Source organism: Eublepharis macularius, chromosome 7 (genome assembly GCF_028583425.1).
Source record: "Eublepharis macularius isolate TG4126 chromosome 7, MPM_Emac_v1.0, whole genome shotgun sequence".
Taxonomy (NCBI): domain Eukaryota; kingdom Metazoa; phylum Chordata; class Lepidosauria; order Squamata; family Eublepharidae; genus Eublepharis; species Eublepharis macularius.
Window position 1 is genome coordinate 70,776,538 of NC_072796.1, and position 21,388 is coordinate 70,797,925.

Consider the following 21,388-nt stretch of genomic DNA (forward strand, 5'->3'; position numbering starts at 1 on the left):
CAATCTATTTCTAAATTAGATTTTTGAGGCAGCACATTTTCCTATTTTTAATTTAAATCAACTACATTTCCGTAGCACAACCATACTGATTTTTTGAGCTGACTGAAGGCTTCAGAGAGAGGAAAAAACTTGTAGCTTGTAGCTGCTGTCATCGTATCTTTGTACAGAGATAGTGTTCTGTCTCTCCCTCTTTGCTGCTGCTATATTTAACAGCCTTCCCAGCCATAAAAGGTCGGGACTGTTGCCTTCACATTCCACTGACTTCAGGCCTTATTTTTGTTCTGGACCTGGAAGCCCTGTCCTTAGCCCTGATCCTGTCAGCCACTTTACTGGATTCAAGTTTTGCTGGATTTCTCTCTCTCATTCACTTCAAGACTGAAATTTTTATCATCTTTAGCTTAGCTCCTGGTAAGTATGCCCTGTTCAGAGAGATTATTTTTCAAATTGGCTCTATGTATTATAAATATGGACCAATATATGCTCTTTTTCTTTCGGATTCAGTAAGGGGTGAGACCGAGGTATGATAACACATCGGAGGAATCTTAATCAAGCTTCAGGGACAAAGCAAAAAAATGTGAGAGACTGACAGTGCCCTCCTAAGCAGAGCTACACGTCAATTGAAATCAGCAGGCTTAGAAGAGTGTAACTCTGCTTAGGATTTTATTGTTAGGGAGCAATTCTAAGTAAGTCTACTTAGAAGTAAGTCCCATTTAATTCAATGAGACTTTCTCCCAGAAAAGCATTTTTAGGATTGCACTGTTAGCATTTACCTGTTCAGCTATCAAAATAGAGAGCTGAAGTACTTTTCAAACAAGACTTGAATGGATGGCTGTACAAGAAATTTTTGTTGTTTAGGTTTCTCTGGAGAGAGCATAACAATTATACTTAGAATGCTTTCTGTTTGCATGTGTGATATTTATTTCAGAATTTCTCTAGAGGCTCTAACTAAAGAGCTAAGATTCTTTTTGAGTTTCTATATTTCAATTTTTTAGACTTCTGAGGGCAAGTATGTGTTACTACTTGTAGAATTAGATTATGAATACAATCTCTGTTTCTACTATACTGTACATGCTTCTGTAAATGTGTACTGCTAATTACCACAGGGTTTTAAAAGAGCAGCTTACCAGACTTTCATAGATAAAATATTACTGTTCAAGTTGAAAACTGCCAGAGGCTGTCAATGAGCCTCTGAGAGCCTAGCTGCAGGTGTAAGAGGGTGAGTGGGGTTCACTTTCCTGTGGGAGTCAACAGGTGTTCCCAGACAAATTGGGTGGCTGTTTAACACTGAGAACCATTGATGTAAGGCTAGACTATTGCTGGTCCTTAATGTAGCCTATTCAGAGTATCAGAGTAACCAGATTACAATTGTAATAGTAGCACAGAAATAATTACAGGATATACTATACACATCTTTATCTATCTCTCCATCATCAAACACAGTAAGGACTGTATATGTGATTGTGCAGATGAAACAATCTGAAATTAGAATTAGAATACACAGACTTCACCAAAATTCAAAATGCCTGGCTTGCAAATTTTAATTTCAAATTGTGGTAAAAAATGTGGATTTAGATCCTGGATGCTTGCAAATGTATTGATATTGCATTGTTACACATAATAAACTTTTAGAATCCCCAGTTTGGAACAAAATATAAATTCTGATTTTGTGATTTCATAGTTAGAATTCTGAATATTTTAAATATTATTTTAATTATTTTATATTTGCAAAAGTCATCATACTTTGCATTTAAGACATATTTTATCTTATTTTAATTCTTATACAGTAAAAAAAAAGAGTCCTGCCCAATATATTCATAGCAAAAGAAAAAGTAACAGTAGATAACCAGACCTTTTATAAGGGAAGTTCTTGTAGGTTTTCCCTAAGAATTGTCTCACTGGATAAACCAGTATTTAGTTTCCTTAGTTTTCATGAGTCTTTATTGTAAGATGTTCCAGAAGAAGGCATCAATTCCCCAGAAGGTCCAGTAGTATACTAATAGCCTACATACACAAACGTTTCCTGTTAACTTTAAACATGCGCCTTAGATACCTGGATTGATTAGTAATGAAGGTTTGTGTACATGCTCTATCTTGCTATTATCTGTAACTGTAACACTTCCCATTCTTCCTGCTTTTGCTGAAGTGTGAGTCAGTTTGGCTTAGGAAGGTCCTTAGCGTGGTGCAGAAAAGAAAGGGATGGAGGGACACATAAACTGAAAGATAACCCTGCGGTCTTTTGCACAATCTTTCCCTGAATACTGTACCACACTGGCTTCTGATTTTCCCGGTTCCCACGACCTGGCATGAGAACACAGCTTCATCTATGCTACTGTAGGTGGCTTTTTGACACACTTTATTTTGGCACAAGCCTCAGTCAGAGGAGAGAATCAGAATTGTGTGGGTTGTCCTTATCCATCATGCATTCATACAAAGTTGCAACAAGGCCTGCATGTGTACAATTGTATAGGCTCTGTTCCAGTCTTCATATGAGATCAGGCATGAGACAGCAAGTATAATCCTGCTCCCTTTCCCTCCTTCTCTTCCCTCCCTCCCCCTCCTCATATTCAAAGTATATCTGAAAACTTTAAGATGCATTCTACTGTTGTCTGGACTAGACATGGGCACAAATGGAAAAAAAAACCCGAACCAGGAGGTTCGAGGTTCATACAGTTCTACAAACTTTCACAAACTTGCCCCAGTTCCCAAACCAGTTCGTGTGGTTTGTGAAAACCTCACTTCTGGGGCAGCAGAAGGTCTGCAAAATAGGGGTATGCATTTCCGGTTTCCCCCTTTTAAACGCCAGCCGCTTTTCAGCTGATGGGAAGGGAATCCCTGTCAGCTGAAAAAAGCTGCCGGCTGTTCTGCTTCCCATGTTTGCAGACATTTGCTTATTCCCTGATGGCTTTAAAAGCCAGAAAAGGGCTAAGTGGCTGGTTTTCCCTTCCTCCTTTGGGGCATGCACACACACACTTTTTTTTCCAAAGGCAAGAAAGTGTAGCAACATTGTAGCATTGTAACATTACTACACTTTCCTCCTGGCTTTAAAAGCCAGGAAAGGATTAAAAAGGCTTTAAAAGCTTTAAAAGCCAGGAAAATGCAGTGTTACAATGTTGCAATGTTATAATGTTACAACATTGCTACACTTTCTTGCCTTTGGGGGGGGAAAGTGTGTGCGTGCATGCCCCAAAGGAGGAAGGGAAAACCAGCCATTTAGCCCTTTCCTGGCTTTTAAAGCCAGAAGGGAATAAGCAAACTTCTGCAAACATAGGAAGCAGAACAGATACTGAAACGCTTTAAAGTTCCAGCCGGCATTTGAAAGCAGCAACACTTTTCTTACACACAAGAGAAATGTTGCTCCTTTCAAATGCAGGCACTTTTTTCAGCTCATGGGGGATCCTCCTCCCATCAGCTGAAAGGCTGCTGGGTGCACACCTCTACTGCAGAAAGCTCATCTCCGGTTGTCTAGGAAACTGATTGATCAGGGCCGGGCTGTCTGCAGTGATGAAGCAAAAACAAACCAAACGAACCAGCCTAAAGTTCGTTACGGTTCGTCAGAAATGGGCTCTGACGAACAGCTGGTTCGCAAACCACGAACCAGCCAGATATGTGAAGAATTTTGGTTCGTATTTCAGTTCGTGACCATCTCTAGTCTGGACTGGCAAGAATGAAGGCAGGATGCACTGCTTTTGTCTATTACATGTTCATCATGCTTGTTCTCTCCTCCTCCCATTTATCCTTACAACAACCCTGTGAGGTAGGTTAGGCTGGGAGAGGTGGCTACCCAAAGATCACCAAGAGACCATTTGAACCCAGGTTTTCCCAGTCCCTGAACACTGAACCACACTGGCTTCTGATTTTCCCAGTCCCCACCCAGCATGGGAAGACAGCTTCATCTATGCTACTGTAGGTGGCTTTTTGACACACTTGGCACAGGCCTCAGTCAGCAAGTAAAAACAGTGTCCACCACCCAGCGCCGTTTGAACTAAAAGTCCTTTTGGCCACCTGAAGAGCATTTGGGGTGTACTCTCACTTGGTACTGGACTGACTGGTTGGAGACAACATATTCTATCTCTGACCTGGTGGGTTGGGCCTGAACTAACAGTATGCTCTGATGTGCTTTGGGCCGTCATATGCATCTCTGGGGCATTTTGTTATTTGGACGCAAGTGCTGACTCATATAGGCAACATAGCATATGCCACTACCAATCTGGTTACCAACCAAAATCAAATAAGTGGAAACCATTATCTTAGAAGAGGAAGATTTTCAATAACAAAATGTAAACAACATATCCTGTAGGTAAGATAAAATGACTGAATACTGGGTAGCTGTATATATCTGTAAGTATCTAATATTTCTGTTTATGTTGAAAAATCAATTACTAATAATTCACTCAGGGCTCATGGTAACACAGAGATGCCTATGTAAATTCTTTAGGTACAAGCTGTCTGTTTTCCAGGCTGTATAATAAAATGTTACATTCCTACCTATCCTGTGTTATCATGGACTACTCCTACCCATAAACTTTCCTACATATTCGTTATGCAGCCTCCATATATGTTGGATTATGTAAGTTTACTAAAATGTTCTTGAGTTCGTAACTGAAATTCATATTATTATCCGGTTAACAACTGTATTTTTTATGGTGTATCCAAAGTGTGAAGTGAAAAACGAGCTAAGAGGAATCCAGGATGTCGTTACCATTCTACCAGAGGCATCATCAACATTTTGATCGTGCATACCGCCACAAGGAGCTGGAGTCCATTCTCAGTCAGTACCAAAAGGAGGAGAAAAGCAAATCTGCGATCTATAGTCAAGGATCTTCCGCCTATCATCAGGCAGCTGCATTGGCCTACCGCCACGGTTCGGCATCTTATGACCAACAGTCTGTGGCATCCAGCCATGACCTGGCTGAAGCTTATGCCCATGAATCGTCCGTTCAGAGTAAAAGAGCAGCAGCTTACAGTCTTGGATCTGAATCCATCAGTAAGAAAGCCGAAGCCTACCGTCTTGGATCTGAGCTGGTCAATAAGAAAGCTGAAGCCTACCGTCTTGGATATGAAACATATCAAGGGTAGGGTAAAACTTTCGACCAGTAGTGAGACAGTAGTCAATTGAATTCAATAGTAAAAATTCCATTGGCTTTAATTTGGGGAAGGGCCATGGCTCAGATGTTGAACATCTGCTTTGCATACAGAAGGTCCCAGTTCAATCCCAGACATCGCTAATAGCAGGAGGTACAACTGGATTAGGTAGTTGGTGATGTGAAAAACCCTGGAGAACTGTGGCCTGTCAGAGTAGACAAAAGTGACCTGTCTCAGTCTAATGCAGGTTTATATGAATATGTTCATTTGGACCAGGATCAGGTTTTGTAATTTGTAACTACATGCATTTATTTGCTGGAACAATTAATTCTTAGGTTGGTTTTGCATTTCATTTTACATTTCATCCATAGTAGGTATAGCTTAAAGGAGAATTTAGTCTGTCACACTACTTTTGCCCCTTGTTGGTTTTCTGAGGGGCAAATTAGACACAGCAGACATATCATAGTCTCCTGACTTTTTTTTTGTCTGAAAAACCTCTGTGTAAGGCTACAAGTTTGGGTGGAGGTAGGAGAAGAGTTTGTATAACCCCTTCCCTTCTGCTGTCTTCCTACTCAGATACCTCTTTCTCTGACCTGCTTTTCTACCTGCAAGAAAACAATATCTCCCTCCTGCTGTCCTTGAGAGGAAAATTAGCTTGGGAGGAGGATTGTGAATAGAAAAGTGTCAGAGGAGAAAGGGTTAAGCAGATTCCACTTGGTTAGGTATCTTGTGGCTGCTTTTTATTTGGGGAGAGTGTGACACTTCTATACCATATAATGCTTCGTTTGGTACCAACGCTGTACTTCATTTTTATAATACAATGAAGTCAGGAAAATTGAAGTAGAGGGCGATGAATCTGAAAATACTCAGTTCTGTGTCATAAAGAGTTATAAATATAGCAAAAAACATTTCTATCTCACTTCCTTAAAGCCTTGTATTGCATTAGCTGTTAGCAGCTCTCAGTGGCCCTTCTGGCACTAGAAGATGAGCAAGGATCCAGTGTGACATGTGTGTTGTTATTTAAGGGCATGCCATAGTTTGGTCACCAAAGCAATCTGTTGTTGGCAGTGGAAACCCAATCCATTGGGCAAATGTACTCCAATGTTCAAGGCCTCTCAACAGATTTAAAAGAGAATCTTGTTAAAAGTAATTACCTTGTTCGTTGTGATTTGGATTTAGGCTGGCATGTGATTACTTGGGTTTAAGTGCTTGGAATGTGACCTTTATAATTTAATTGGCGGGCTTTGTAAACTGGTCATGTTATTTCAACCTCTGCAAACAATGTTAATTCTCAAAGCTGAACTGGATATTGTGGAAACCAAACATTATGGGTTGGATTCAAAAGTGTTCTTTTGTGAGACAAAGGCACTTCTGCCAGTACAAGGATGGGTGGGCAGAGCTCTGATCACCATGGACTTTCCACTCAAACAACAGTTCTCTGTGCTGAACCTACACTATTTTCAAGGTGCTTCAATCTTTAAGAAAGACTTCCACATAGCAGCACTTTCTTGTGAAAGCCCTGTTGCTGCTGCAATGCCAATGCATTATAATGGCAATGGGGCTTCCAAGTTTCTGTGCAATTTCCCACCCCTCACCCCCCCCCCCCACACACACATTTGTTTTGTTGGCTCCAGGGTCTGTAGGAGAAAAGATGGGAGGAAAATTACAACTGATCTCCAGGCCATGTTGCCTATGGCCCCCCTGCCTGCCATCAAGAATGTTAAACTGTGCCAAGTGCTTTGCCAAGCTGTTTTTACACACACAGCCCAGGATCTCTGTGTGGAACTGTACTGTCATGATTGCTGCTTTGCCATGAACTGTGCTTGCTGTTGTTACCTGCTTCCCTGGACCTCTGCTCCACCTGGGCCCAGTATCACCCTATCAGCAACCCAGTGCCAGCCAGAAAGGCGCTTCCAAAGCCCAGCCGGGTGCCCCCTGGTCAGTCTCGCAGCTAGCCCTTGAAAGACGGTCACTGAGTCTGCCCAGCCACCGGGCAACCTGCCAACTAGCCCGCAAGAAATGCCCAGAGAGAAGCCATGCCCCCAACAGCAGAAGCAGTTTGCAGCCAAGAAGCCATTTCGTGAACCTGCGCATAGCACATCCGTGGTGCCCAGCCTTGCCCTGCTCTGCATATCAAGGGAGGCTGACCCGGCAACGGACATCAAGGGCCGGCAATCCAAACACACTTAATGACACCAGAACCGTGCATCCGCGACATTCCAGGAGAAGATCCCAGCAGGATAGTTCCTGCTTCCTGGAAAAAAATCCAATCATTCAGCCCGGCATCCCCTTTCCTTCTTTCTTGCTCCCCCCGCCAGGTGTTACTATCAAGCATCCTGACTCTAAAAGTGGCCCATTAGTTTTAGAGATAGGAGCAATAAAAACCTTTTGTTTTTACACCTGAGAGCCACTAGGAACACTCATGCTTCAAAGCCCCTTTTTGAGTATTTAAGCAGGCTTCTCCTGCCTCGAGGCACGCCGTTCCTATCCACACCCTTGCTTATCTCTCTGCTAGTCTAGCGCAGGCTGTTAGACTACTCCATGCTGGCTGCTGACCTCTATCTCCTCACCGTGACAGGTTCGTATCATAGCCCCAGTCCCATCGTACTCAAGTGGGAACCTGCTCATGCAACTGGCTCTATTCTTTTCCTTGCTCTATTTTCTTAGTACTTGAGTGTTCTTGATTGAATGTGTATTAGTAGGTACATGCAACATTATTGCATTAAAACAACATTTTATTTGAAGCAATCGCCTCCTTTTTCTTGCTGCAGTGGAAGTGGACCCTGGTATACAGAGGTTAAGATCCGCGCTAAATTTAGTCCCAGACTGCTAGCTAATTTCCCCATAAAATAGCAGTTCTGGTAACAGCCATGGAGATCAGTTTCCCTGGAAAAAATGGCTGCTTTGGAGGATCGACTGTTTGGCATTACTCCCCACAGAGGTCTCTCCTCTCGCTAATTCCCACCGTCTCCAGACTGTACCCCCCAAATCTCCAAGAATTTCCCAGCCTCATGCTGGCAACTCTAGGAGGGAAAGATCTTAAGCATACTTTTTTATATGACTCTGGATCCAACCCTTGAACTAGTTAATTTCAAAAACACTTGTTAATTTTTATGGGGAAATGGTGCTTGAATTCAGATTAGTATTGTATCTTTTAATGTTTGCTCTTTCTTACCATTCTGAAGAACTTCCTTTCTACCCATCGTTGGCTTTGACTTACCAGGGTTCAACTCTGCTTTTTGTTTTTTATAATAATGTGGCTATAATTATCTATGGCCAGACACTGCAGTTTTTTTGTACATGGGTCAGAGGCAGACCCACTGCTCCAGCAGCTGAAGAGTGCAACTGAGGATGTCCCCTTTCACATGCCATAAGAAGTTATGTGCTTACTCAGCAAATCTTGTAAGGATTGCAGTGATGGGGTAGAGGAGAGTAGTTGGTCATTTGATTCCTAATTAGTTTGCCCTTAAAGCCCAAAGCTAATGTATATGTTACAGCTGCCACTTAAATTGCTTCACATGGTGGCTGTTATAAAACAGTGATACTGATGCACAGAGGCACATGATGAAGGGCTCCCTATATCAATACATTACAGAAAAAAATAAAGACCTGAATTGGTACAATGAGGGAAAATTACATCCTTCCCCCTACTCGCATGCCTGGGGGGGGCAGCCACTTGCTGGGGGGCTTGCCTGCCAACAGTGCCACTGCTACTCCTCTCTCCCCTAGCTGCCTGCCTGGCTCAGCCACCCACTCACCAACTCCTGTGGGGAGCCATTACTGGCCCTCTGTCATCTGCCTGGATTACTGCACCTCTGTGGCTTACATGCCGCCAGTGGCAGTTCCCACTCCTCTCCCACCTAACCATCCATCTACCCACCCTTCTGTCACTTTGAAGTGAGAGGATGGCGGCAGTGAGAGGGTGACTCTTAAACTCCTTGTTCTGCCTGACCGACATGCTGCTGCCTCGGTGGTGGAGAGGTTAGCGATGGCTCCTGCTCCCTCTACTCACCTTTCTACCTGCCTGCCTGAAGCAGCAGGGGACAGCAGCAGCTTCTGCTCCTCCATGCTTGCCTGCAGTTCTGCTGCTTCTTTGGCACAGTGGTGGTGGCTTCCACTCCTCTTGCCTTCACAGGAGGAGAGGTGCTGGTGGCGGGGGAAGACTGTGTCAAGGCACTTATACTTTTCCTTCCCTCTGCTGATGGTAAATGTATATTGTATTGTCGAAGGCTTTCACGGCTGGAGAACGATGGTTGTTGTGGATTTTCCGGGCTGTATAGCTGTGGTCTTGACGTTGTAGTTCCTGACATTTCACCAGCAGCTGTGACTGGCATCTTCAGAGGTGTATTGTTTGTGCTTTTGCAGACAACTTATTGCTCTGTTTCGGTGGATTTAACTCACTTTCAATTTTTTTTTTTACTTTTCATATTTTTCTGCAAACTTGAACATCAAAACAAAACCCTCCCTTCTATCTACATGCCCCCCAACCTGCAGATTTAAGTATCTGAGATGAGGCCATAAATTCTACAGGGGCTAGGGGTCAAGGAGAGGTGTGTAAGCTCTATCCATTGTCCCTGACTTAGTGCACTGCCATTTGGGTGGTCAGGTGTATGCTTGTTGTTAGGGCATACATTGTAACCAGTAAAGCTGCAGCTTTGTTTTTGAAGCACACTGGAGTCCTATCCTTTTGGTCACCTGGGGCTTGATAATGAATCCCCGTGCAAATTGGCTGAAGGGGCAGATAGAGCTTGTGCACCTCTCCCTCTCTCCCAGCCCCAACAGAATTTATTTGTGACAATTGAGAATTAGATATACTGATATCTCTTTGTCCATACTTAATAACCCATGGGGAGTCTAGAATGTACAAAGTGTGCTTTGAGGTTTTGTTGACTGGAGCTTATTCAGCATGCTTCTCAATGCACAGAATGTCTTACATAGTTCTATATGTGCCCTAAACTTGTTAATGGATTGTAGCCAATATTTGTAAAGTTCTCAAATTTACGCTTCAGAAAAGATGAGATGCTTCCGTTGGATGATCTAATCTAACCCAACTCATGCAACAGAGTTATGCTATCATTTGCTACATGATGCATATATCATGCAACAATGACAACAACAAAAGTTTTGTTAGTAGAGGAGAAAATGGAGACTCCCATGCATTTGTCATACTTATATATCAGGAACTGGAAGCACTGGAATAAGATGTGAGATGGGGCAGGATTAAGGTCCCCTGACTCCTGTGCTCCTGTGTTGTTTAAAAACAAACATCCCACCTCGGCTTTCTTTACATAAAGTTCTAGACCCTGAGAGACCTGAGAACCTGAACCAGAGGTTATTTTCTCATATAGAAATGATCTGGCCCTTCTTCATTAATGAAGACTTGTGTCTTTGAAGTGCATTTTATCTGCATTCCCTGAGATGACATTTCATGAGATGACAGAACAGGAAATTGATAGACCAGGCTGTATAGCAGAGGTAGGCACGAAAAACACTGACCACAATTTAGCAGGAATATCTCTAGCAGTGTCCGGATAACTACTTAGCTTGGCAGTATAATCCATGGTCCACTATACAGGGAGGGATTTCTTTATATATTGTATTTTGTGAGTTATTCTTGAAACTTAATTGCAATGCATCCCTAGTGCATATAATAAAGTATACCTTCTGAAGAGAAAAGCAGGGATCCTTTCATGAATATCTGAACTTATCACTATAGTCAACAATCCAAAAATACTTTGCTACATGGATGTTGGATCTAGGAGAAATGTAGTAAAAATGAAATTAGTTTCTCTTCAGATTTCGGTAAGGAACAAATAAATAACTGGAACTTGGATCCTTCTCTCAGTGACCCATCCATTAGTCTATTATAGATGAGGATTTAAAAGTCACAAACAAGAATGGAAAATGCTTTCATCTGTCTTGCTGTATGAAGGACACCTGTCCTTTGAACAATGTTAGCTATGTAGCTTGGCGTTGTGATAAATCTGAACAGAAGTTCCAGTAGAATGAAAATAGAGATGACTTCTTATTTATCTGGATGCATTTGGAACTCGCTCTCTCTTTTTTCCTGACACGGTCCCAAACATTCATGGTCTGAAAATATAATTTATCTTCCGTGTTTCTGCTGCATACTTTTAACACAGTAAAATAAAACAGAGAGTTTAGTTCTACATACTTTTTTTAAAGCAGAGAAATATATTGTCTACAGAGAATTGGCAGGTGTGGCTTTTGATTTCCCACATCTTACTCCAGTATCCAGTATTCTCTCTACTGGACCACACTAATCGTATATCAATCATTTTTGACACCATGTTTTGATGCAAACTTTTTGTAACCATTCACTGGCATTTGATACACTTCCTGTAAATGCATACCTATGACAGTCATTCTTCTGGTTTAGTGATGATTCCCTGAACCAATTCTAGCAGGAATCCAGGATTTGCCACCTATAGCTTTGAATAAGTTGCTTTGATAATGTATTGTGGCAATGGGTTGGGTTTTATTATTTTCTTCTGCTAACAGTAGAGCCTTCCTTTGGCTCAGGAAGTCTTCCTCTGGCAGAAGAAGTATGTTCTACTGGAGCAAGACTCCTTATACTGGCATTCAGCTCTGCCCAGAATTATAGAATTCAATCCAATATGTTTTTGCACAATCTGCTTATTTATGGGAACCACCTCCCAAACTGATGAAGAGAACTTGACTCTTGAAAGCTTATACTCTGGAAAATCTACCTTGCTCAGGTAAAAATCCAGGGAAAACGTGGAGTCTGCTGCGCAAGGATGCAAAAGCACAAGGTACACAGCAGGATACAGTGGTCAAAATCTGACCACTGAGTGCAAACTAGGGGGTAATTGCAGCTCCAGATATATTGCAGGATAATGGAAAACAAAACCATTGATTTTCCAGGACTTGAGGAGGGGAATGTTGAGGAGGTCTGATCAAAGCCCTCTGACTGGATCTGTGGGAAGATGTCAGAAGGGGTTTCCAGGATGAGTGTTAGGAACTCCTCCAAATAAGGAAAGGGAGGAAAGGGAGCAATGAAAAGAAGGTATATTAGATGTGGGGTTAGTTAACTAATTGGAATGTGGGGTGTCACTGAGAGGAGAAAGTCTCATTACTTAGTTCCAGGTGGATAGCCATGTTGGTGTGCAGTAGATGAGCAAGATTCAAGTCCAGTAGCACCTTAAAGACCAACAAGAGTTTCCAAGGTATAAGTTTTTGAGAGTCAAGTTCCCTTTGTTAGATACAACACAGAGATCTTCATTCCTGCTCATATCTTTCTCATTACTTAGGGTCAAGCTAAACAAGATGCTGAACAAGGGTTGAAACCCATGTTTGGTGACACGATTTTAAATGGAAGCTGTAGTTTTCAAAAGCAGAGTGACATGGGCTCGCTGGGGGATGGGGGGGGGATTCCCTCGCAGTCCTCTACCTGGCCGCCTCCTCTGCTAGCTGTTCCACCAGCTCCCTTCCCACCCCACCCTCCCAGGTACAGTTCCCAGGTTCAATTGCTTCAGCAAACAGGAGGTTCAACCCTTGCCCTGCATCTTATTTAGCTTGACCCTTAGTAGCTGTTGTCACCGGGGTCTCTTTTGTGAAGTAGGAATGTGCCAAGGACAGGAGAGGGAGTGTGTCAAGAGCACCCTGACAGTGCTGCAATACTCTGAAGAATGGTATAAAAACTTTAAGTGCCTGAAAGAATTAATTTCTGGATTCTGTTTGTGGCAGGTTCTCTCTCTCTGGGCCCTTGTAGCTATAATACAATCAGAATGGAGTGTCTCCGCTCCTATCTATTTTCCTGACCATCTTGCCTCCTTTATTTTGTAAAGCAGCTCCACAATTTTCTGTCTTCTTGGGGCTGATATATGTAGCAGAAATGAGCTGGTCGTAGACCCAAGAGTGTAGGGGGTGGAGAAAGAGGCTTAAAAAATGGAGGCTTACTGATCATGGCAGCAGTTTTATACATTTCCCCTCACTCCTTGTGTTAAAATGCTTTCTAAAAACATGTCCCTAATAGTATCCTCTGGTAGGTAGATGTCCATAGCTAGAAAAATTTTCAAAAGCAGATTCCAGAATCTTGCCCTTCAACTGATACATTGCAATCAGCTGCTTCTTACCTGGTATGTGGAACAGAATCTCCCCAGAGCAACGGCAGGACCTATCACACTTTCTTTGCTCTCTGGTTTCAAGGAGAACAGCCTCCTGAGTCCTGACCTTTCAAATGTTTTTAGCCAAATGCGTGTATTTTCCAGGCCAAACTTAGCCTGCAATTCAGTTAGGTTTCCCAGATTCTAAGTGTGTCATGGATAGTTCCAGTTCGTCTTGTTTCTGCGTGAACCTAATGTGCATGATCCAGAGAAAATGGTTAAGGTCTGAACCTATCTATTATCAGGACTGAGGGATGAAATTTCTGTACTTCGCCAATTCTTCTTTTGATTTGTTGTTTTGATCTTCAGAACATCTATGGCACTAAGCAGTTTCCACATATAAAGGTGTCTTCTACTTACGGAAGAACTGTTTTCACTTTCTTTGGCTCTCGTCACTTGAGAATGCATGGTTTAGCATTGAAAAATCAGAAGACAGGAAGGAAGTGGTACTTGAAAAGAGTACATTTTGTTTCAGTTGTTCTTATACCAGCTTTGGAATTTTAGACATGAAAGGTACATGTAGAGTAAATACAATGAGACTAGTTGCAAGATACAAGCAGGGGCGCAATGCATGGCAGCACCCTCAGGAACAGATGTATTCAACATACTATAGAAATGAAATGTTAATTTTCTTCTTCACCGTAGTGTTTTGGGATAGAAACATCTGTCTAGAATTCTTGCTGATGGACAAGCCAGTGTGAAGGTTAAGCATCCTTCCTTCTTGCCACCTCTGTGTCCCAGTAAATAAAACCTCCTAACACTGTTTTGTAGTGGGAAGTGGGAACCAGGGTCTACAAATATGAAATACTGGTGAAATAAAGTAGTTCCTTAGAGAGTAGTTCCTCTCTTATACAGAGTCTGAAAGTCTGCTCATTAGGCAAATAGCTTGCCTGTCAGCTGAATCAAAGTTGTACCTAAGCATAGCCTCTGAGCCATTCCAATGTGGCCCCAAAGGAGTAATTTCCCAGAATATAAACATCTTGCAGCTGATCTGTAGCACAGCTTTGCATCCTCTATCCTAATTTTGTAACAAACCATTTAGTAAGAGGCCATATCATTGAATTAGTTCCAGTAGCTTCTGGAACTAGTTACTTGATTAGCCTCTGTAGTTTGAATTGGTTTATTTAGGCAAATTTTAGGCATCTGTACCCAGGCATATATATTATTTTTGTCCAATAATTATAAAGTCACTAATGACGCCTAGTTTCTGCTGGCAACATTCTGATCTCAGCTCCCCTAAAAGGACATATTCCTAGGAGTAGCTAAGATCATTCTCAATATTTAATTCTGAATGAAATCAGGTACCCCGTATTGCTCTCATATTTCACCAAGGGGTATAATTTGAACTTACATTTTTAAGAATGGTGGAAATTTGCTTGCTTTCCTGAAGAATTATTACTAACAGCAACATATAGCATCTAGACAGATCTTTTTCTCAGTTGGTGGTGTGAATAGCATTGTTCAGATTTACAAAACTGGCTGACAGCCCTATCACAAAAATCACTTATTTGTGTGTAATACATGTGAGAACAAAAAAAAATGTTTATTATGTTGGTTGTTGTGGATTTTCCGGGCTGTATAGTCAGGTCTTGGTGTTGTAGTTCCTGACGTTTCGCCAGCAGCTGTGGCTGGCATCTTCAGAGGTGTAGCACCAAAAGACAGAGATCTCTCTGAGCCTCGCTGCAAGTGACATTTTACACGTGAAGGACACTTGATCATTTTCGCAAGTCTTTCTGGGAACTGAAGTCCCTCTCCTTCACCCCTTTTCCTTCTGTTCCTTCCCCTCTCTGTTAGAATGGCTGCCTGAAGAGACAGAGAAAGCCTACGGCAACAGCAGCTTTTGCAAATCATCTTGCTCGGGGAGGGGGTGGGAATGCTCTGGAGAAAGCTGAGAAAGTTGCAGCTGCCCGCCCCCAAAAGATCATTGAGAGCAGGCTTGTGACTGCAGGAATGATTTGCAAAAGCTGCTGTTGCCGCAGGCTTTCTCTGACTTTTCAGGCAGCGATTCTAACAGTTCTAACAGAGAGGGGAAGGACACTAGGACTTCACCGACATGTCAGCTTTCTCCAGAGCATCCCCCACCCCCAGTAAGATGATTTGCAAAAGCTGCTGTAGCCGTAGGCTTTCTCTGTCTCTTTAGGCAGCCATTCTAACAGAGAGGGGAAGGAACAGAAGGAAAAGGGGTGGGGGAGAGGGACTTCAGTTCCCAGAAAGACTTGCGAAAATGATCAAGTGTCCTTCACGTGTAAAATGTCACTTGTAGCGAGGCTCTCGGTGTCACAGTGTGGAAAAGAAGTTGGCAGGTAATTTATATCTACTCAGGAAGGTAGGGTTGGGCTGAGTCATCCTCTAAGAGTTTCCCAGGGTGTGGAATGCTAATGGAGGGAGGCTTCACTGTATCCTGAGGAGGTTCTTTTGCATATGGATTGGTGCTTGATGTGCTAATCTTCTCTGCAGGGCTATTGTCGGGTATAGAGTATTTTATTAGCCTGGTGTTTTTCAGGACTGGAAACCATGCTCTATACATTCTTAAGGTCTCTTCTTTCCTGTTGAAATTGTGCTTATGCTTATGAATTTCAATGGCTTCCCTGTGCAATCTGATGAAGTAGTTGGAAGTGTTGTCCAGTATTTTAGTGTCCTGGAATAGGATACTGTGTCCTGTTTGAGTTAGGCTATGTTCAGCCACTGCTGATTTTTCCGGATGGCCAAGTCTGCAGTGTCTTTCATGTTCTTTTATTCTTGTCTGGATGCTACGCTGTGTGGTCCCAATGTAAACTTGTCCACAGCTGCAGGGTAAGCGGTATACTCCTGCAGAGGTGAGGGAGTCTCTACTGTCTTTTGCTGATCATAGCATCTGTTGTATTCCTCTGGTGGGTCTGAATACTGTTTGAAGGTTGTGCTTTTTCATAAGCTTTCCCATCTGATCAGTGATTCCTTTGATATATGGCAAAAACACTTTTCCTGTGGGAGACTGTTTTCCTTGGTTGTTTGATTTATCCTTGGTTTAATTGCTCTTCTGATTTCATTTCTGGAGTAGCCATTTGCTTGAAGTGCATGGTTTAGATGATTAGTTTCCTCATTGATGTATCCATCTTGCACGGTCTACTAATGTTTTTATTATGCCTCTTTTCTGTCGAGGGTGGTGATTGGAATTTTTGTGTAAGTACCGATCTGTGTGAGTTGGTTTCCTGTAGACCTTGTGACCTAACTGAAAGTTTGCTTTTTATTATGTTGATTAATCAAATTCTTCCATCCCTGTATCTGTGCACAGACTACGGTAATGTATTACTCTTATGCAAGATCCGTTATCTGCATGTGACTTCTAGAAACATGTTATATGTCCTGAATGTCCTTTCTTATAAGGCTGGGGGAACAAGGTGCTGGCACGTCACCCTGAGTCTGAAAAGCATGTGTTTCATTTGCAAATCTCTTGGACACAGTGGAGAGGATTCCCTTCCCCTATAAATGGGTCAGAATGCTGCTTCTCAGCTGTTTTCTGAGCTAAGAGACAAAGTTCTGACTCATCCCCAGGACATCTGAGAGATTTTCAATTCTCTGGCATTGTCATAGCAACAATAGCTTCTCAGAGGCTTCAAATGCTGCAGCTACAGACTAGAGATGGGCATGAACAGCAATATGAACAAAAAAAAGCCACGAACAGCCCAATCTGCTGTTCGAGAACAAGTGGTCATGAAGCCCCATTCTAAACGAACAGGTGGTCGTTGCAAGTCTCGTTTGTTGCTGTTTGTTGCTGTTCACCAAGCCAGACAGTCTGGCACCTGCAATCAATTCCCTTGGCAACTTAGGCAGGGATTGTCTGAACTCTGTCTGAACTCCTGCTGTTGCCCTGGAAACCTCAATCTAAGCCCAATTTAGCTTGATAGGCAGGTCTTCCTTTCGAGTGTGGACCTCCAAATTTGTTACAACAAGGGAGCAAAGAGCAGGGGGAGGGGGGCTCCCAGCTCTGACTTTGCAGACAGTGGGGAGGGAGGGAGACAGTTGCTGTTGGCATTTTGATAGAGAGAGTGCATTGGAGCTTGAATTTTCTTTGTGTGTGGTGGGATAGGGATCTACCCCTTCAAGTTCCAGGGCTGCTGCCAGGCTCTGGGCCGAGCTATTATTTATTATTGGTACCTTTCCTGCTGCCTGCTCAGGTAAGGTTTCTGGGAGTGGTGCAGTAGGGATCTACCACTTCAAGTTCCAGGGCTGCTGCCAGGCTCTGGGGCCAAGCTATTATTTATTATTGGTACCTTTCCTGGTGCCTGCTCAGGTCAGGTTTCTGGGAGTGGTGCAGTAGAGATCTTGACTTGGATGATGGCTGGCAGAGAGCCTGCTGGCCCCCACAAACAGCCAACCACGAACATGTTTGTGAATAGGGCCATGTTTGTGGTTGTTCATGAGTCCCTGTTTGTGGATGGCAACGAACAACGAACATCATGTTTGTTTTTTCTGTTTGTGCACGTCTCTACTACAAACTCACCTGCATCCTCTTCACAATAGTGATGTCACAGGATGGGATCAAGCAATGTCACAGGTCAACTAATTTTGCTCCAATTAAGCTCCATTTTGCTGCAAGTAAAAGTTTGAGTTGTGCAGCCCTGTATGATCATAGACATGCTGTTTAATCGTGCAAAGCAAAAGAGGGTTTTGCTAGGCTTTTGTGCAGTTTAATAGATAAAATTGTTAGCTTTTAAGATGCGATTAGACTCTTCGTTGTTTTAAAGTTAACGGTTGGATTGTGAAATAATATTTCATGAGCCAGAACCCAGTTCATTAAAAGACTCATTGATAAGACTGACAACTAAACATGTGTGGGGGAAGTCCTGTCCCTTTAATAGAGGCTTAATAAGTGGAAATGGGCAAGTGAAGCTCATCATAGTATGAAATTAAATCACACCACCTGCTAATTGTTTGCAGAATAAAGAAATAGCTAGAGGGACCAGCTTAAAAGGTGACAACCCTACTCATAGAAGCTTATGATGCAGTAAACGAGTCAGTCTTTGAGGTGCTCCTATAGGCTTTTTTGTTCTTTGGTTGCAAAAGACTAACATAGCTACTTCTCTAGAATTAATAGATAAAGATGCCTGCTTAATTGTCAATGATGCCCAAGAGTTGTTTCTATAACCTAGAATGATGGTCCTATCTGCCATACCGAGCAAAACTGGACAGGGCAGGATACTGAGCACAGTGGTATGTGTCTGTGTTTGGAAAAACACCTGCATTTTACAGCTGGCTGGCAAGAGGCAGCAGCACGGAGTGGGGAGTCTCCAATAGAGATGGGCACAAACCAAAATACGAACCAAAGCTTGTCATGAGCCAGGCCGGTTCGTGGTTCGCAAACCAGCGGTTCGTCAGAGCCCATTTCTGACAAACCACCATGAACTTTAGGGTGGTTCATTTGGTTCGTTTTTTGGCTCATCACTGCACACAGCCTGGTGCCAATCAATCAGTTTCCTAGGCAACGAGGGTTTGGCTTTCTGCAGACATTTATGCTGACTCGGAAGTGACCTTCTGCTGGCCTGGAAGTGACCTTCTGCTGACCTGGAAGTGGTGATTTGCTGGCCTGGTAGTGACGTTTTCACGAACCAAAATGAACTGGTTCGTGAACTGGTGCAGGTTCATGCAAGTTTGTGGTTTGTGAAACATGATGAACCACGAACCGCATGGTTCATTTTTTTTCTGGTCCGTGCCCATTTCTAGTCTCCGAGCGCATGCTGTTGCTTTGGGGAAACTGAGGTTAATTGATTCTCTCTGCCTGGTGGGATCTGTATGCTTTCCAACCCTTCAACTTGTATATTTATTTTTTTGCAAGGTATTCTAATTTATTAAGTATTTGTATTAATTTTAGATATGCTTTTAAACATGTTTGCAAGACAAATCTCCTTGTGAATCTAATCATATGGTCTTTATTTCAGATTAAAGGATTCCAGTAGACTGAGAGAAGAGCAGTCTCTAAAACTGAGTCCCAAAGCAAAACGAGCTAAGCAAAGTTTATTGTCTGAGGAAAAAGAAAACACAGCTATAGATTATGTTGTACCAGTGTTCACTGGAAGGTATATCTTCTTTTTTCTGTTATTTTGTGGGGAGGGAAGAGAAAAAAGAGATTAAAAAGGGAGGTATATCCATACATCTTTATAATGAGTTTCTTACTGTACATAGTAGCATAACTAACAGTGCAATATTGAGAGGAGTTACTCCAGTCTAAGCCAATTGAAATCACTGGAGTAACTCTTCTTAAGATTGCGCTGTAAGTCCTTTCTGTCAGTCTTTGTTTTATAGATAGGGGAAAGTTGGATAAAAATAGCTAATGTGATTATTACTGTGTGTTTTTTACTTTCTTTTATGAAAAATCTTGTTTTATTTTGATGGAATCGTGCTGTTGCTATTGTATATTTGTTGACTCAATAAAATCAATGTTGTACAATGCCATCCAAAGCTGAATTATATCCTTCTTGGTGTTACAGGAGTGTAACTCTGCTTAGAATGGCATTGTGAGTTGTTAAAAATCAGTGGAATTATATAATACATACTGCTTCCTAGTAGCCTATAAATAAATTTGTGCATAATATCTTGATTTCCTTGATGGTCATCTCATGCATTGTCTCTATGAAAAAAATGCATTTACAGGCAAATTAAGACTTCTGCTTGTATGCATTGAGAGAACCAGTGAGGTATAGTGATTAACATATCAGACTAGGCTCTGGTACTGGGAAGCCCTGTTCCAAATCCCTGCTCTGCCATGGAAGCTCATTGGGAGATCTTGGACTAATCACGTTCACTCAGCCTAAACTACCCCACAGGCTTATTGTGAGAATAAAATGGAGCAGAGGAGAATGATGTAAGCTGCTTTGGTCTCCACTGGGGAGAAAGGTTGGGTATAAATAAAGTAAATAAACAAATGTATGTGTTTTATGGTAGATGTGTGCTGTGGGGCAATAAAGCTGAATCTGAGGATTTTAGTGCAAAAGTCAAGGCAAAGACAGAATTTTTTTCTTTTCTCTGGGAAATGGCATCTTATGGAACTTTTGCCAGCAAAAAAGGTTCTGGCAAAAGAAATATTGTAGAACAAGATTCCTTCTGACTGAGGGTCAGTAGAAGAGCCCTTCCCATGCATCTCTGCAGCCAGATAAATGTCTTCCTTCAGCCTTGACCCTGAGGAGTCTTTGCAGATATCATTACTAAATAAAAGTTTGTACATGATCAGAAACCTGACCTGTCATGCTAGCATGCTTCATTCCTCTGGGTGGACTGGGAGGGGGAAAAAGGCCTAGGAAAAGGGCCATGCCCCGCCCCCACTTCTGGAGGGATCAAGGGAGAAAGAGTCTACCTTGTACTATGCATGGCTCAGCTATGTGCTCCCCCTACCCCACACCCGGCATGGGTCTCTTCTGGGCCACACGTCTCCTTCCTCACCTGGTATGGGGCTCGGGCTGCCAGCTGCTGCCTGTCCTGCATTGAGGCAAGAGCCACCCCTTGTTTGTGCACAACTGTTTCTCCTCCTGCCAAGCTCCTTCTCTAGTATGCAGAGCTTGGTTGGAAGTTTTGGTTTGATCAAACTGCACACTAAAAGAGCTGCTAAGGAGGTAGAAGGAGTGCCAAATGCAACCACCTCAGCAAACAGGACTTTATTTATTGCACACACCCAGGATTCTAGACTTCAGTTTTATCCTAATTTACCTTGGTGTGTATGTAGTAAAGTATGGAGACTTCAGTTCACCAAGGTGAACTGTCTGCTGACCTGCTGAATATTATGATGTCATAATGAATTGCAGCTAGATCAAGTTGGAGAGTATTTAACCAATCTCCACATGCTGGAAAAGGAAAAGGCATGGGCAAAATGATGGCTATGCAGGAGCACTGAAACAAATTGTCTTTGTACCAAGTGGAGTTTTAATTGCAGCTCATCATAACATCTGAATTCCAATCTTAAATCGTGTCCATGATGAATAAGCCACTATTTATTAGTGCCCTTTAGAATGCAGCCAACGCAAAGCTAGATTTTTCATGAGACCTGGATTATGATTTTGCAGATTCATTGGTATTGCTTGATTTACTCTCACATTTGTTAATTTCTGAAGCATATTAAATTCCTTGCTGAATTTAGAAATATCCATGTACATATTGCAAAGAAACATTAAATTCTTATCTATTTAATAATC

General features: G+C 42.4%; 1 protein-coding gene across 1 annotated transcript in view; it reads left to right on the top strand.

Moving 5' to 3' along the window:
* Nucleotides 1–275: 275 nt before the first annotated feature.
* Nucleotides 276–21,388, top strand: part of MYOM1 (myomesin 1) — a 143,864-nt gene continuing 122,751 nt past the window's right edge. Inside the window, 3 exon segments of the mRNA XM_054984625.1 lie at nt 276–408; nt 4,656–5,072; nt 19,145–19,282. Of these exon segments, the coding sequence (XP_054840600.1) occupies nt 4,690–5,072; nt 19,145–19,282 (521 nt within the window). The 5' untranslated portion in view covers nt 276–408; nt 4,656–4,689.